The following is a 16,764-nucleotide window of genomic DNA, read 5'->3' as shown; positions in this document are numbered from 1 at the left end:
GCATCAATTATATAAAAAAGTTCTCATGATGATGTAGTCGATGTGTGCGTAAACTAACCCAAATGAACCTCAAATCCAAAAATTAAAAAATAGCCCAAGTAAGCTCGATTTCTTGTTTAGACTACAGAAAAATATATTACAACAAAAGAGAGATTAATAGAACCAAGAGACATTGAAACTATTAAACCTCATATCCCTAAAATAAAAAATAAATAGAATAATAAATAAATAAAAGCCCTAGTTGATAGAATCATAGAGCAAGAGACATTGAAACTATTTGTCGAAGATATCCTTAGCCTAAAATTCTTTTTTGATTGTTGTCATCTTCAGCTTGTTCCAACCTCGTGGTTGATTTCTTGTTCCGATTAGCCCATGGTTGATTCCTTGTCTCAGTTAGCCCATGGTTGATTCCTTGTCCTGGTTACTGGTTAGTCCTCTCGATTGAACTATTGATTATTTGGCTTCTCCTTGTGTAGCCTCCCCCTTCCCCCACCCCCCAAAAAAAAGAGAAAAACTATGAGAATCTGTATTCCTCATACAAACTAGAAGCATTTTTGGCACACATTTGATTAGAATGCATCAAATCTACAATATGTTTGAAGCCTTTCCACATTGCAATAAGTTGTAGAAGCCCTCTCTCTATCTCTCATAGAGGTAAGGGAATCTCCTCTTTGACGTCAAATTTTTTTCAATGATCACCATAGTGGTAGGGGCAATCCCTGTCCTGACCTATATCCATATTGTTCTCAAAGTCCCTTCTAACCACAACAAAGGCTATTGACTGAAGAGATTCCACTTCATCAGAGATGAAAGAAGGTACATCTCCCAGGAGGCAGGAACATTAGTTGAAGTAAGATCACCAAGTAAATCCATGTGCTGTGAGTTACAGTGGAGTTGGATCAGTTCATCTTTGCTACAGAACTTTAATATTTTGATGAACTGTTCTAAACCCTGCTTACATGGTAAAAGATCAAAATATGCCATCAGCAGAAGATAATCAACTTGTTTCAAGAGTGGAAGCGAGTCTCAGATTGCTCTCCTGCAGTAGAAATCTGATTATCCTGAAAACTATCTAGGTTTCCAGAGAACAAGTTATCCATGCTCCCAGGCTGAAAAAGACTGTCTTTTGTTTTCTGCTGTTCTTCAAACATCAATTTGAGTTGTCTCCCTTGTTCTTCAATACGCATTTGTAGATTTCTCTGAATCTGACAGACAGAGGGTGGATGAACAGGTGTTATTGTCTCTTGATGAATTGTATATTAGCATAGAAAAGAAAGACATCCATCTAAGGGCAAGCATACCTCTAATTGTTCGTGGAGACACCTTTGTACTTCTAGCTGCATTAGCAGTGCTTCTGATATTCGCGTGCCACTACAAGACAGGATAAAATGTAGTAAGTCTAGCTGCTTGTGCATAGGCTAGAATAATATGTATCAGCGTATAATCTAGTTAATGGTAACGTCCTAGACATCCAGTCTGCAAGCTAATGACCAACTAAGGTAAGCAACTTCAACCCATAAGAAACTTACGTTTTTGGATCAATCTGAGCTATGTCATTCGAACAGGCTTTTCGATCAGTTTTTCCTACAATAGAAACAAAGAAACAGACATTTTCAGGTTTACTGTAACTAACTGCTGGCCCTGGAAGTGATTTGAACAACAATACTCAAATGAGCTACTTGATAAGTTTGTAAAGAGGTATGATCAGTCAAAGAATCTAGTAGAACCAAAAGAATATTCACAAGACTGCAAGTCTCAATGTTGACATCATTGTCAGCAAAGAAGTTTAGGTAAGTGTAACCACTATCCTCTTTTCAGAACAACCCATAGTAGAACCAAAAGAATATTCACAAGACTGCAAGTCTCAATGTTGACATCATTGTCAGCAAAGAAGTTCAGGTAAGTATAACCACCATCCTCTTTTCAGAACAACCCAGAGTGGAACCAAAAGAAAGAAAGATGATTCATTAGCTCATCTCAGTGAGTTGTTTATGTGATTCTCTTATTGACACCCCTTTAGATGTCAACAATTTGTAGCCTAATGTTTCTGTCCTTTTAGCATAAGAGGTGGCTTTTCCAACCAGAGTAAATAAGTTATTTCACATGTGTACTTGAGAAAAGGCCAAGAAAATGACAGCTTTTGATAACAACAATATGATAAATCACTTCCAAATTATTTTTATATCCATTTTAAAACTTAAAAAGCTTTTGCACATAGGACAAGAAGAAATTAAAAGGTGTCAAGTTCTAAATACAACTATTAGTGGTGTCATTCAAACAGTCCCTTTATGGTTTAGCACTTCCTCCTCTTCCAGCTTTCAGCATCTAGACTTGGATGGCTACTGATACACCAGAATTCAATGCTTGTTCGCAAATTAAGCAGTTAAGTCTAGGTGTCCCCAGCAATCCAGAAAGAAAGTAAATATTCAAGGATGCAAAAACATGGAGATGACTGCTGGGATATAAATTACAGTTGCATTGGAGGACCCATAATAGGCTGGTCAAATACTCATAGCTTTTAGTCCTCGGACATTTTCAAAGGGAGTACCTAACGTTAGCTGGCAAGGTTGGGAGAATGAGGTACCATAGATACAGACATGTAAAACATAGTCAGACTCCAATTAAAAGTTCCAAATACAGAGAACGGCTGGAAGACCAGATATTGGTAATACCCTCACATAAAATGGTTCATAACACCATCATAGAAATGATAGTTTCTAGGCTCATAAGAAGAGAAAACATCATCTACAGCAGCAGCAATGCAAAGATTACGGTGGCATTGTAAAAGAACATTCAATTGGTGAGTGGTAAAATAGCATACATTCAGTCAATGGTAATAGGTCATAGTGTATGGTAGAATGGTCATGGATTCATGTCTGAAACAGCATCTCCATGAAGCTGGGGTTAGGCTGCGTGCAACTATACATTACAACCCTCCCAAGACCAACAGTAGTGGGAGCCTTGTGCACTGAAAACCCGCCTTATCTATGGTGGAAGGTTAAAAAAAAACCATATTTAAAACTCACAAAACAGGATAATAACAGAAGACCCCAAGCAAAATGGAATTGTAGATTACAACTATGTCGCTGCCTAATTTGTTAGGAAAGCAGTAGAATGACAAGACCCAAGTTTTTTTTTTCTTTCTTTATCTCAAATAAAAGACATAGTTGGCTCAAGTTGAGGATGAAAAGTAAACATGAGTTACGAATGTGGTGGACTTCTGAATTGAAGAAAAGAATTACTAAGGATCACTGAATTTGTAGATATTCCCTTTCATGTGGCATGAAGGACAACCAAAATAAAAATTTTGACACATCAACCCAATGACACAGCAAAGCTCATAGGATCCAACTTATCCCCAAAACGAATATTAATTAATAAACAGGAGGAAAAAAGCTCAATTGCTTCACCACTGTGTTGTCATGGTGTAAAAGTCTGGTGCAGAAAACTATAAAAGTAAAATTAATAAGCTAGCAAAATTTGATGTGTATTTGTTAATTCAACATCCAAGAAAGAGTCTTAGCAAAAATGTTAGTACATGGGAGAAAAGCAGGAAACTTGAGTAAATACATGATTTAAATAATATTGTGAAATGACCTAATATGTCCATGATTCACTAAAAGAAGTTTGAGAAGGTTCTCCATGAATTCATCTAACCAAAACAAAAATTGACACTGGTGCTGCAATTTTCATCAGCTCTATCTTACATGGAGCAAAAAAAAAAGGAAGGGAAAAGAAAAGGCCCACTCAACACCATAAGAAATCTTCGGCTCATAATGCAACAACCTAAATATTGTAATGTTAACCAACCAGGAAGATTCATCTAGCAACAAATTAGCAGCAATTTAACCAGTACAAACTAGAATTTAAATTTCGATAGTAGCTTCTGGCACGCTAAACCCAAAAAACCATAGGAAGGAGGGTACCCAAACCAGAGAGCATAAACAACTCAACAATCAAATCTAGTTTGAACCAGTTCATTATAAAATCTCGAAAATTCTAGAACAAATTATTTTACGCCAAGCAGTACAGAGAAGCAAGTCTATTCTCCAATTATAAAGTTTGCAATAACAAAGCCAACATAAGCATATATAAGCAGGTACCTTAGGGGCACCACACTTCCATCAGCTAACAAGCACATAAATCCAATTCAATTATATCCTTCCGTAATAACAGATTAATAAATGATAATAAATTTACCTTCTGCAGATTCTGGCATATACTTGGCAGTTCGATATTTCTGAGAGGAAAATGAAAAGGTACACTCATTGTCTTTGATAACTAAATCACAATCAAGATAAACAAACACTGTTGTACACTTTATTAAGAGGAGCAAAGAAGAAAACCTACCTGCAAATGGCTTTTCACATGGAAGATGGTCAATCCTTCAGAATTCATCAACCTCAAGATTCCCTTTGGAGTTGCTTCTACACTCAACAACAAATTATATATCATTTGATGCCTCATTAATTTCATTGAACAATTTTTTATCATATTACTTACTCTCTGCACCACCAAGACGATTCACAGATTCAACAAACCGCTCATGAAGATCTGGAGTCCATCTAATCCGTGTTTTACTTGAGGCTGCTGCTCCAGATGAAACAGGACTGCCAGATGCAAAAGAAACACTACCTGAAGTAGGTTTTGGAGATTGTTTGTCTATCTGATGATGGAAACTTGGCTGTGCTTGAGGAGGGGTGAAGGGACTCAAACCAACCTATAAAATGGAAAAGCCCAAATTCTATCAAGCCAAAGCTTCTTTAAACTATGCATATAATTAAAGCCATAAATCTTGAATGATTGGAAAGAAAAATCTATATTATGTCAGAGACTAGTAGAGGAAGGGAAAATAAATGAACTCACTCTGCGGTTCTGACTTATTTGAATAGGGACTGAGAGAAGCCTATTATCCAAGGAGGCTTCCTCACCAGCTAAACTATCTTGCACAAAGGGGATATGATGACTCCCTGGCAAATTTCTTGTCGAGATTCTGTTGGAGTCATCACAAACTACAGCTTTCTTATTGATATGCAATGATGGAAGTTCCACAACAGATTGCAAGGTATCCCTTGATCGAAGGTCAATATTATTATGCTTTGTCGAGTTGATACAGAGGGGATCTTGATAAGGCTGTAATGATGGAACTGCTAGATCGTAATTCTTGTGAAACTGGGGGCTCCATGGGAGTGTGTCAACTTGAAACTGAGACTGTGGAAAACCTGTACAGTCTTCAGCTGTATAAAAAGTAGAAGCTGTTGATCCAAACTGACTTGAAACTGTACCATCAGGATTAGCAATCCTGTTGTTTGCCAGTAGAGATCCTCCTCCCATAGCCAATGATGGAGACTGAGTACAAACTCCCACATTCAAATACTGCTGAGAACCAAAACTCCTAGAGGAACAATCAGAGAATTCCAAAGAATAATCACTCAACCATCCATTTTTTGGTTCTTGGTACTCAATCTTATGAGTGTTCATTTACAGGAATCAGAAATTTGTATTTCTATGGAAGAGAAAAACCATAAAAACGCTGGACAGACCACTTCACCAGTACCTTGATCTTGTATGTTTCTGTCTTCTATATTAATTGACAGCAGAACAATAATAAAGCCAGTTTTGTTTATGGTGAACTCTTTCAGATGAGGAGCCACGACAAAAAACACTTAAAATCAGAAAAGACAATGAAGAAGAAAGTGGGATAAACTTCATCCTTTGAATTGAGGTTGTTTCTTTCTCATACCTTGCAAGATTTCAAACACAAGGTACCAATGAATGCACAGCCCCATCAATTTTTTATATTATTCCTAAGATGGAAAGATGTGAAAGACATCCTGATATACCCATATGGCAACTTGCATTAAAAAAAACAAAAATACATTAGAATAATAAAATCAACTAATTAATTAATAATTATCTGTTTACTGTGAGACATTGAATCCTAACTACAAAAAGGTAGTGGGTTTTAAAATACAGAACTCAATAAAGCGAAGTCTTTTTAAATTTTGTTTATTATAAATCTGGAGTTTTCTCCCATGGTTATCAGCAGATAAATAATTTCATGTGTGACATACTGGAATAAATTTTCAACCCTCAACGAGCCTCTAATCACTCCTAAAATGGAAAGGGAATGAAAAGCAAGTTAACCCAAAACACAAATACATAGTGAAAGGAACAAAAGAGCAAACACATTCTGCTCATTCCAATAGAATATAAAAGAGCAAGCCATTTGGCTGTCGTCACTTCCCTAAAATTAAACATTTATACGTCGAGATGAGAAATCAAAAATGGGAAAGTTAGATCTCGGAAGAATTTACGTAACGCTAAACCAGAATCTGATTTTATATAGTGAATGAAAAACCAGCACCACCCAGAGGGAAAAGAGAACCTCTCCTGCCATCCATTTCACTGTTTGACACAACGGAGTGAACGAAACCAAGAATCTTTGAGTGACCATTTAACCATAGATAATGATAAGAAAAGCATCACTGTTATTCTAATAATGCATGCATAGTCATAGATGTTATTCCCAGTGAAAGCTCGATAAGAATCAAATGTGATTAATGCTGCAATTCAAAATAAAAGGTCGAATCCTTTATGGGTTTGATGTGAAAAGAATAACTGGGTGGATTAGGGGTGGTCGCAATTCTTGTAGGAGTCAAAAAAGAGCAGAAATTCCTCCTTTAGCTTTAAACACTCGCCAAACCTTTCTGTCTATCAAGCTCTGTGGATCAACTTTTATCTCCAACTGCTGAGGCCGGAATGTTGGAGATATGTATACTCAAAAAGTGTCGAATTTGCTTTCCCTGTTCAATTTTAGGGTGAGTAAACAGCAATAAAATAAAAGAATGGAAGATGAAAGAACATTAAAATTTGAAATGAGAAGGATCAATAACAATCAGAGTATCTATCTAATCTAATGAGTAACCTAAGTGGTGATCATATGTATAAAATCTTTTATCAACAAAAGATTAAGAGAAATGTCTCAATATAAACTTTTCCCAAACCCAATGCTCCAGATGTTTTTTGAGGGGTATGCCAATATGGCAGCCACCTTACAAGATAACTGTAATAGAACAATTCACAGTATTTGTAACTTCTATAAACCATAACATAAATGCAACTTTTTTTTTCCTATCAAAAAAAAAAAAAACCAAAAATTATGGGGATGAAGTTTACTAGGATGTCAAATCCCCTCGAGACTGGGGTGAAGTTCCGACTTCCGCCTTATACTTAAATTATATCTAACAGTTATCCTAATGACTAGGCAACGCACAAACCGGCCCAAGCAAACCTCAGTGCCCCACCCAAAAAAAAAAACTTGATGGTAAAGAAACCCATATGAGAATGAAAATGGGGATGATGAAATAGAGATGTGTGTCTTGCTCTTGTGTGACTGGATGGATTCTTTGAAATCTCGAAGAAGAATTGTCAAAGTAAAAGACCATCCTATGACTAGTTGTTATATATGATATGGAGTGTTGGACTATCAAAAAATATCATACAAATAAACTAGTACTACTAAAAATGAGGATGTTAAACTAAGAAGAATAATGTAATAAATTATCATATTAGAGCTCGTCTAAGAGTAACCACGAGAAAGTCAGTTGAGACTTGAGATAGCATAGCCACATTCAACATAGATATTTAAATGCCTTATAGGGGAAAGTGATTTAATTCGTGTTGAAGGTACTAGAAAAGCCAAAGGAAAACCCAAGATACCTCTAGAAGAAGTAATAAGAAAAGATATGCATAACTCAGGCCTCGTGTCTACTGGATTACCATGCCCTCAAACATAGTTGAATGGAAGGCACAAATTCCTGTATCATACCTCGTTTAGTTGGATTAAGGCTTGTTGATGCTATTGTATTGAGAAACCATGTCAAATTTTACATGGTTGTTCAAATTTGATTCCAAATAGAATTAAACATGGATGTCTAGCAGAACTTCACCACATTTGTGGTTCCAGGCAATCTTAGTTCTCTCATAAACCAATTTCTGTCAACATCTATGTCATAAAAAATTAAATTCCCCCAAGGACAGTTGATTGCTCATGTAGTACAAAAGTAGACCCAAGGTTTGTCTGGATTAACTTATGTGCACCTCAACTACATTCTCAAATAGTTGTTTATATAATTATTTAAATAGACAATAGAGCTTTGCACCTATGTGCACATCAACTACATTCTCATAGGGTAGTTTATATATTTATTTAAATAGACAGCAGAGCTTTGCCCCTAATCCTAAGGAGATTCAAATTATTGACCTCATACTTTGAAGCGTTGATCTTTGGCAACCTGACCTAACCCCTTGAAGTTATAAATCCTAAATAGTACAAGACAACAAAAAGAATGACCAATAGATTCCCTGTTTACAAAGTAAAACGTGCACTCACAACCCTTAAACTAAAATTTATTTGTAGTACAACTCAAACTTGTATGATGCATAATGGTTAAATAATTAAAAGTAAATGCACCTTAGACTTGTTGCCTTAAAAGAAAATTATTATTTTTTTCCTGGATACTTTGGATAGAATATATCATATGTAGATATATAAATGTAAGAACTTTCTTGTTCTCGTCTTCTTGAGGACACATAACTGAGGGGACCAACTAGACATAGTACTTTTAATTTAAAAAATGAAGATAAAGTATTTATATGATTGATTTTGTCCATTCAAAATGACCTTTAGGGTGTTGAAAGAGTGTCGTAAGAGTGTCGAAAGAGCAACTATATGCTTCATGTGGTTAGATATAAATGCTTAGTTGTCCATTTTAATAATATTCATATATTTAATAATTTTTAATTAATTATTAACTTTGGATAATCCAAAATAGGAAGCCATGAAATAGCTTGCACTGAAGTCTTATTTCTAGAAACGAAACTCTAAGATTCATGTGATTCATGAGTTTGAACTTATCTTCATATATTTGATTTGCATTTTAGAGTGATAAGAATTTAGTCTGATAAAATATTTTCATTATGAATGAATTGAATTGGGGATGAGAACCATTTTGTTGTAATAAAGTAAATTTAAGACCCATATGTGAGGAAGGGAAAAAAATTATCATTTGTTGTGAAATAATTGCAATTATGTAATTATATTATTGTTTTTCATTTCTTATACATGCATATTATTGTTGAACAATGATAATTTGTGAAATATAATATTAAAAATTAACTCTAGAAATAATATTTCAATATTTCATATAAAATAGGTGATTTTCAACGTAACTCAAAAGCTAAGAATTCAATTAATTTGTCAATTGATACACAATGATATTTTAGCCAAAAAATATTAATTTTTATGAGGCTTTTTATAAAAATGTTAAAAACAACAAAAGAGAATCTAAGGGATTTTTCTTAGAAGGAAATAAAGACAATGAACTAAGAAATCATATACCACCATTGTACATTTATTATATGTTGTGTTAAATCATTTTCAGCTTTTTTAAATTAAAAATAAAAATAAAGAACTTTTTAGAAACCAATTTACCAACAAAAATTATTGTTAATAACCATTTGTGTTGTTGCATTGAATAGTTTTGACTTTTGAAAATAAGACAACTATAGGAGAAAAAAATTACAATATTGTTGTAACTATCATTTGATATACTACGATTTTTAGTATATTAATTATATCCATCCATAGTTAATTAAAGGAAGCGGATTGTTATTTGACCACAGTTTTATTTGCAACAACAATAATTAGTCTTATTGTAACTAAATAGAGTTTATCTATCAATAGTTTTAGAGGAAGTAGATAGTGTTGGTGGAAGACCGATCTTCCTCGTACTGGTTCAGGTTCACTTCAACAGGTTCTCCTGAAATCAAAAGGGAGGTGAGAGTGGGCCGCCTCTTGAGATGGGAAGTCACCTCCAATGATTAAGTCAGTCGTTGAAGAAGAAACTGTAAATCACTCCTAGAGAAATAAATACTCAAGGAGGATGCAAGAGAATAATAGAGATAATGTTCTTGGTAGATATGAAGGATAATAATGGCTGGAGAACCTGCTTTTACATGTATAACCGCCCTTCTTTTATGACGAACCTTCAACCCTGGTGGCCTCAAGATACGCTTCAGTTCTATGATGGAAAATGAACGGTCGAGATGGCTTCTGGATACGAATGACATTGTAGGTTGGTTGGCACAATCCTCAGGACAGCTGTTGGTTCCGCATGTGAATCAGGGAATCAACTTGAGTTTGACCCTGATGTGACATTGTTCCTCGGTAGAGGAGACAAAAGAGAGGTTCATAGTACTCGAGAAGCATCAGAGCGAATGAGAAGATTCCAAGAGGCCCTAGGCATTTAATGGGATTCAGGAAATTTATTGCTGAAATAAACGATGAGGGATAACATTTGGGAGAGGATACTCCAAATCTCCCATCCAGCGCTAATTCGGCTGAAAAGCAATCGTGCGTCAGTAGCTGTCATCGAGCTCGCCGCTCCCTGCCCTTTCTGCGGCCATCTGTTCTGAGAAGCACCATTGCCTGGACTTTGCCTGCAGATCTTGCTCACATCGGTTCTAGAGTCTTTGGTCTGACTCAGCAAGTTTGTTCCAGTTCAACAGTTTGTGCCGAGTTGTCCATAACAAATAGTTACTTGAAGACAGTTTTATCTACAACCATAATAGGTTTTATGCAACTCACAAAACGAGATTAACTATCCAATCATCTCTACTTAAGTGGAATTAATAAATGATTTCCTTTCTTCTTCTTCTTATTTTTATTTTATTTTAATTTATTTAATTGTTATTATTATTTTTATTTTTTTGAGTCACTTAAATGGGAAGATTGAAGTGGGGATTGTGATAAGGTCAGATGAGGATATTCCTCTTTTGGCAATATCTTCCCAATGCCATTTGTGGAGATCATTGAAGGTGAAACATTAGCTATATTGGGAGGAATCCAATGTGCTATATAGTTGGGCTTATCTGATGTGATGATAGAAGCTAACAATGGGGAGCTTGTGGCAATCCTTAATGGTGCGACAAAGCCTATTCCCTTGAGTATCCAAGCCATCGTCTTTGATATCAAGTTTCTATTCTCTAAGTTTACAACAAGTTCATTTTCTTTTGTTCCTAGAGAGGCCAATGTATGGCCGATACTCTAGCAAAGATGGCTTTGTCGATCCCGAGCTCGACAACGTGGCCTCATAGCACTTTTTGGTTGGACAACCCTTCTTGCGTCCCCACATGTCTTTCTCGGGTTGTTGAATTAAATAGTTTTTTACAAATAAAAAAATAAAAAAATAAAAAAAATAAAAAGAAGAAGAAGAAGAAGAAGAAGAAAAAAAGAAAAAGGAAAGAAAGAAGAAAGAAATGTCTTACTATCTCTATGTAGGAGGCTTCTATCGTCGTGCTAGAAGCACATCAATAATATTGAAACAAAATTTTTTCATGCGCCACTTAAGTGGCAAAAAATTACTTGCTGTCCACACTGGCCTTTTTCATAAATTACAAGTTACCCACTATTATATTTTGATCATTCAACCGTTAACTTTTCAAATTTTAAATGTTGTAATACAAAAATATCCTCACCCATTCAAATTACATCATTGCCCCTATAAGCCACTTCCCTCTCTTCTCTCGTGAATAATTGTCATTGCCTCCTCTGACTCCAGCTACCGGAATCCATCAACATCCACAGCTGCAAGTATTGAACATCGAATCAAACTTTAGATGGGCGATCATAGCAAACTGGAGTTGACCATCGAAATTAAACCAGCCAAGAGTTTTTAAGTAACGGGAAGGAGTGATGCAAACATGGTACGTGATATCATATTTTGGCATAAAAAAAGGTGAGACCCAAACTCGTAGAGGACCTTCTAGACCCTGCTACGTGCTCCGTAACCTTAAAAGCTAACATTATTAAACTAGAGAAGCCATTGTATAAATTAAACAAGTGACAGAAGCAGGTGAAAAGATTTTTCCTTCTAAGTTCAATCCTAATATATCGATGATGGCAAAGAGTTTTTTGGGAGACCCCTTCAGGCATTTCCTCTGGAGCCCTCCAATCTTTCGCTAGTGGTCTGGATCACTAGCCCTGATGGATTGGCTAGAAAATCCCAAATACTCACATCTACAAGATGAATGTTCCAAGTACCTTCCAATTTCTTCTAGTTCTCTTTAATTTATGCTAATTTACATTGTGGGTTTTTATGGGTTGTGTCTAATTTGATTGAATTTCGATGGTGTCTATTCAAGTAGGACTTGGGAAAGATGACATAAAGGTCCAGGTAAAAGATGAGAATGTAATGCAAATTAGAGAAGAGTGCACGAAAAAGGAGTCAGTTGGGAAAGGGATTCACATCCTCTGTAATTCCCTTCCCTACAATTCCTCCCTCATAGGATTGTGCCATGTGGCATTTAAGTAATCCAAAGGTTACCCAACAAACTAGAGTTTAAATAAAATTCAAATTTATGGGTGGGTTTAAATAAAATTCAAATTTATTTTAAATTAGATAACCGTTGGATTATTTGAATGCCACATGGCACAATCTTATGAGGGAATTACAGGGAATTGTAGGGAAGGGAATTACAGAGGATGTGAATCCGTTGGGAAAGATGTAGTTTGGCACATTGTTGATAAAGGGACTTCCAAGGGAGAATTCGCTCGAAAAATTGTGTTGTTGGAGGATGTGAAGGTTGACCAAATTAAAGCTTAGGTAGAAAATGGTGTTCTTACTATTGTCATTCCCAAAGATGCAACTCCAAAACCATCCAAAGTTCATCGTATTAACATTCCCAACAAGATTTGGAGATGAATTTTTGAAATAAAATGAAACCTTACTTATAATACTTCATAACAACATGAACTATAGGTCTAGATCTCTAGTGTGAAGAGAGCAATGGAGATGGGCTCTTCTACTAAGCTTCTTGAAGCTGATGGACTTGAAAGAAGAGTAGCCCAAATCACATAACGAGGAAGAAGAAGAGGACTTCTAGGTGTTCAATATTTGCAGTGATAGATGGTGACAGATTCCAGTAACTGACATTAGAGAAGGAAAACGATGTTTGCGAGGTTGAGGTGGAGATGTTGTGCACAATTACTCACGAGAGGAAAGAGAGACTATGGGAGGGAAGTAAATTATAGGGGCAATAATATAATTTGAATGGGTGAGGGTATTTTAATTTTTTCCACTTAAGTGGTAGTCAAAGATTTTGGCCCAACTTAAAAGAACAACATGAAAAAACCCTATTAAATTAAAAGTTTATTACTTTATCATTTACTCAAATTATTAAAATTTAAGTACATAAAATAATTAATCATAGACAACCCCACTCTCCTCTCATACGAGTATGCAATTTTTTTTTTTTTAGTTATCAAAATGAAAAGTAAAAGGAGAGTTTTTTCGTGATCCACGACAACAAATAACTCCCATCATCAATGATGATGACTGAATTATATATATATATTTGATTTATTTATGAATATATGGGTTTTGACCTCTATTGCATGGGGCACATCTTGATATAAATATGAAATGGTCAAATAGCATGGTTAGATTATATCATTTTACCTCCTAAAATATCAAAATGGACTTACTCATCTAGTATTTTAATACTATTTATTAATATTGATCAATCAACTATTAAAGAGTTCGAATTTTCTTGGAGTGAATGGTGAAACCTTATCATATATTTAAATGATTATGAAACTATTTCCCTAAAGGTGTTTAGAGATGCACATAAGCTAACTGAATGGACCTCAATTCTCAACCCAACCCCCACCCCGCCAACGACCAATTCCAGAAAATGTGCTATTGATTATCTCAACCTTTTGGCTCAATTGGCAAACCAATGCTCCATATATGAAATCAAGTGTTTGAATCTCCTTAAGGTCTGGGATGTAACCTTGTAGTATATTTAAAACTAGTCCTAAGGGAGCAATTGAAGCACACATAAATCGATCCAAAATAATAAAAGTCACGAGCTACCTCATTTTCTGTGTTTATTTTTTGGAGCAAGGTGAGAATATTATATTATATAATATATAATATATGGGAGAAGTTATGATCTAAAGAAGCGCTTTCCCTGCGCTTCTTCACAAATAAGTCTATGGAGATTCAAGAGGAGGCATGATACATCTAATCTTGACTTCTAATTACACGAAACCAATCTCACTAGCATATATGCACATTGGTTTGTTTCGCAAGTTTGATGGAAGAACAATAGCAAATAGTGTTTCAAGTATTAGCACTCTTTTGAAGGCATTAGATCACTCATTGTCTTTCTTCAACCAGATTTCCTTCAACAAAATTTATAGTCGTCAATGCTGTGTCATACTCTTTAGCTAGAAGAATGTTGTTATTAGCAAGCAAAACAATATGATTAATTAATTATAGATTTATGATCTATGTAATCAAGATTTTCAGTGTTTCATTGCTTATCTATTCAACAAAATTTTGGCTTAGCAAATAACAAGTATTGTCAACCTCTCATTTGTTTTTAAACCACAAATAATATAAAGATAGGTCAAGCTACATTGTCCATAAATAGTTTTGTATTTTAGTGGAAAACTAAAAAATCTTATACAGTCTATGTACTTGTATTCTATATTATTGTGTTAAATGATTTTGAGCTTTTTAAAAATCATTTAAAAAAAAATTTTAAATAACCATTTTATCAAAAAAAAAATAATAATAAAAAATATTTGTTGCATTAAATAGTTTTAACTTTTGAGGATAAGACAAGTATAAAAAAAATTATAATATTGTTGTAACTATTATTAGATATAATATATCTATCCATAGTTTTAGAGGAAATAGAGTGTTACTTGAACATAATTTTAACTGCAACAAGAATACCTTTTATCCTAACTAGATAAAATGGGATTAGGTATCCAATCATCTTTACTTAAGTGGAATTAAGAATGATTCTTTTCTTTTCTTTTTCTTTTTCCCATTATATATAGTTTTTTTTTTTTTTTTTTGGTCATCATGAGTAACCCAGTCATAGGGATTGGGGACCAGTAATATTTGGGGAGGCGAAGGAAAATGTGAAAGGATAGATGATTGAACCTAAGACTTCCTTAGTTTAATTATCTCTATATAGGAAGTTACAATCATAATATTAGAAGCACATCAATAATATTGAAGCAAGTGACTTACTACTTTACCATGTATTCAAATTATTAAATTTTCTTTACAAAAAAAAAAATATTAAATTTTAAGATAAAATAAATGAGTCTTTTTAGAATAACATCAAATAATTATTCATGGACACCCCCTCTCTCCTTTTCTCATATGAAAATGCAAGTGGTTTTTTGTTTTTTTTTTTTTTTTTTTTTGAGTGGAGAGGGTAAGAATATGAACATGCATTTGTCAACCTATGAGTAATATTAAAATAAAAAAATCAATTATCAAAATGAAGTTCTCCATGACCCATGACAACTAGTTACTCCATCATTGATGATGCCACGTATGACTGAATTATATATATATATTTTATTTTGAGTAAAGACATGGGTTTTGACTCTCATCTTGATATAAATATTGATTGGTTAAATTAGCTATATTATACCATTTTATCTCTCAAAATATCGATGTGAGCTTACTCTATTGAAAGGATGTTAATTTGCAACTCGACCTGTTAAAACCGAGTCGTTATAGCCAAATCGGCCCAAACTTAACCTTATGGGCTGTGTTTGTGCTAAAGGGGCAAAGGTCGAACCGTTTTGGGTTAATTCAAGCTAACCCATGTATAGTCTGTTAGCCCGAACAGAGTGGTCAAAATTAGCCTGTTAGTGAAGTGGTACCTCTTTAATTTAACTCTATATTTTAGACTTAAAAGTTACTTAACTTTTTTCCCCCTGTTTTCATCAATCTAATTTCTCCCTCAACAATGCAATTATTTCCATCAAAATAATTTATTCCATCAATCTAATTTCTTATTTCCTTCTTCCATTATCTCTTTCTTATATTCCCTATTTTAATTCAAAGGGAAAAGAAAAAAGAAAAGAAATATGAAAATCAATAAATCGATAGCCATGGAGCAACTTTTATTGTTGATTTATTAGCCCAAATAAAAACTGAATTGAAACCATTATTTTGCAAATGGGCTATGTTTGGGCTTCATGTTTTTCAATCTGAAACTACTAACCCAAACCAAAACTGCCCCAAACTGCATCTTTGACACTACTACTTTTCTGATGCATTTATTAATATTTATTAAATATTTAAGAGTTTGAATTTTTCTGTAAGCCAATGGTGAAACCTTACCATATATTTAAATGATTATAAAGCTACGTCCCTAGTGGTGTATTAGAGGTGTACATAGTATAGGCTAGAGGAAGCTCCATTCCCCACCTGCCCCACCCCTTCACCCCCCCCCAAAAAAAAAGAAGAAGAAAAGATCAAATGTCATCATCGACCACAGTTGATACTAACAACCAATTCCCAAATCGTGCTATGGATAACTTCCACCGCTTGGCTTAATTGACAAAGTCAAGAGTTTGAATCTCTTTAAAGTCAGGGGTGTAACCTCGTTGTATATTTAAAACTACTTATAAGGGTGTAACTGAGGTATGCGTAAATCAATGCAAAAGAAGAAAAAAACCCATAAGCTATCCTCTTTTTTGTATTTATTTTTAGGAGCAAGGTGATAATATTATATTATATAGTATATAATATACATGAGAAGTTACAATCTAAAGAAATCCCTTCCCTGTGCTTTTTCGCAAATAGGTCTATGAAGCATATATTGCTGACACAAGGCGATATTTCGACCTATCGCTGGGGGGCGACACGACACCCCCCAGCA

At 34.5% G+C, this 16,764-nt stretch overlaps 1 protein-coding gene across 1 annotated transcript; it reads right to left on the bottom strand.

Annotated features, from left to right (window-relative positions):
• Positions 1-514: 514 nt before the first annotated feature.
• On the bottom strand, positions 515-6,906 carry LOC149001453 (uncharacterized). The gene is made up of 7 exons (XM_089137527.1): positions 4,867-6,906; positions 4,504-4,720; positions 4,351-4,427; positions 4,201-4,240; positions 1,530-1,584; positions 1,302-1,371; positions 515-1,205 (listed from the first exon to the last, which is right to left on the bottom strand). Exons 1-7 carry the CDS (start codon positions 5,479-5,481, stop codon positions 1,008-1,010), a joined length of 1,272 nt encoding a protein of 423 aa, XP_088993653.1. The 5' UTR covers positions 5,482-6,906; the 3' UTR covers positions 515-1,007.
• Between the last annotated feature and the right edge of the window lie 9,858 nt (positions 6,907-16,764).

The sequence above is a fragment of the Hakea prostrata genome, chromosome 10 (genome assembly GCF_041222555.1).
Source record: "Hakea prostrata isolate BN-2017 chromosome 10, UWA_Hpros_2, whole genome shotgun sequence".
Lineage (NCBI taxonomy): Eukaryota > Viridiplantae > Streptophyta > Magnoliopsida > Proteales > Proteaceae > Hakea > Hakea prostrata.
This window is presented reverse-complemented; position numbering and strand designations above follow the sequence as displayed.

What these genes read in the sequence shown, in the direction of transcription:
- LOC149001453 (XM_089137527.1), bottom strand. Translation starts at nt 5,481, where the DNA reads ATGAACACTCATAAGATTGAGTACCAAGAACCAAAAAATGGATGGTTG. An exon ending in AAATAAGTCAGAACCGCAGA is followed by an intron (nt 4,721 to 4,866) that starts GTGAGTTCATTT and finishes TCCATTTTATAG; the next exon opens with GTTGGTTTGAGTCCCTTCAC. An exon ending in GTCTCCACGAACAATTAGAG is followed by an intron (nt 1,206 to 1,301) that starts GTATGCTTGCCC and finishes TCTGTCTGTCAG; the next exon opens with ATTCAGAGAAATCTACAAAT.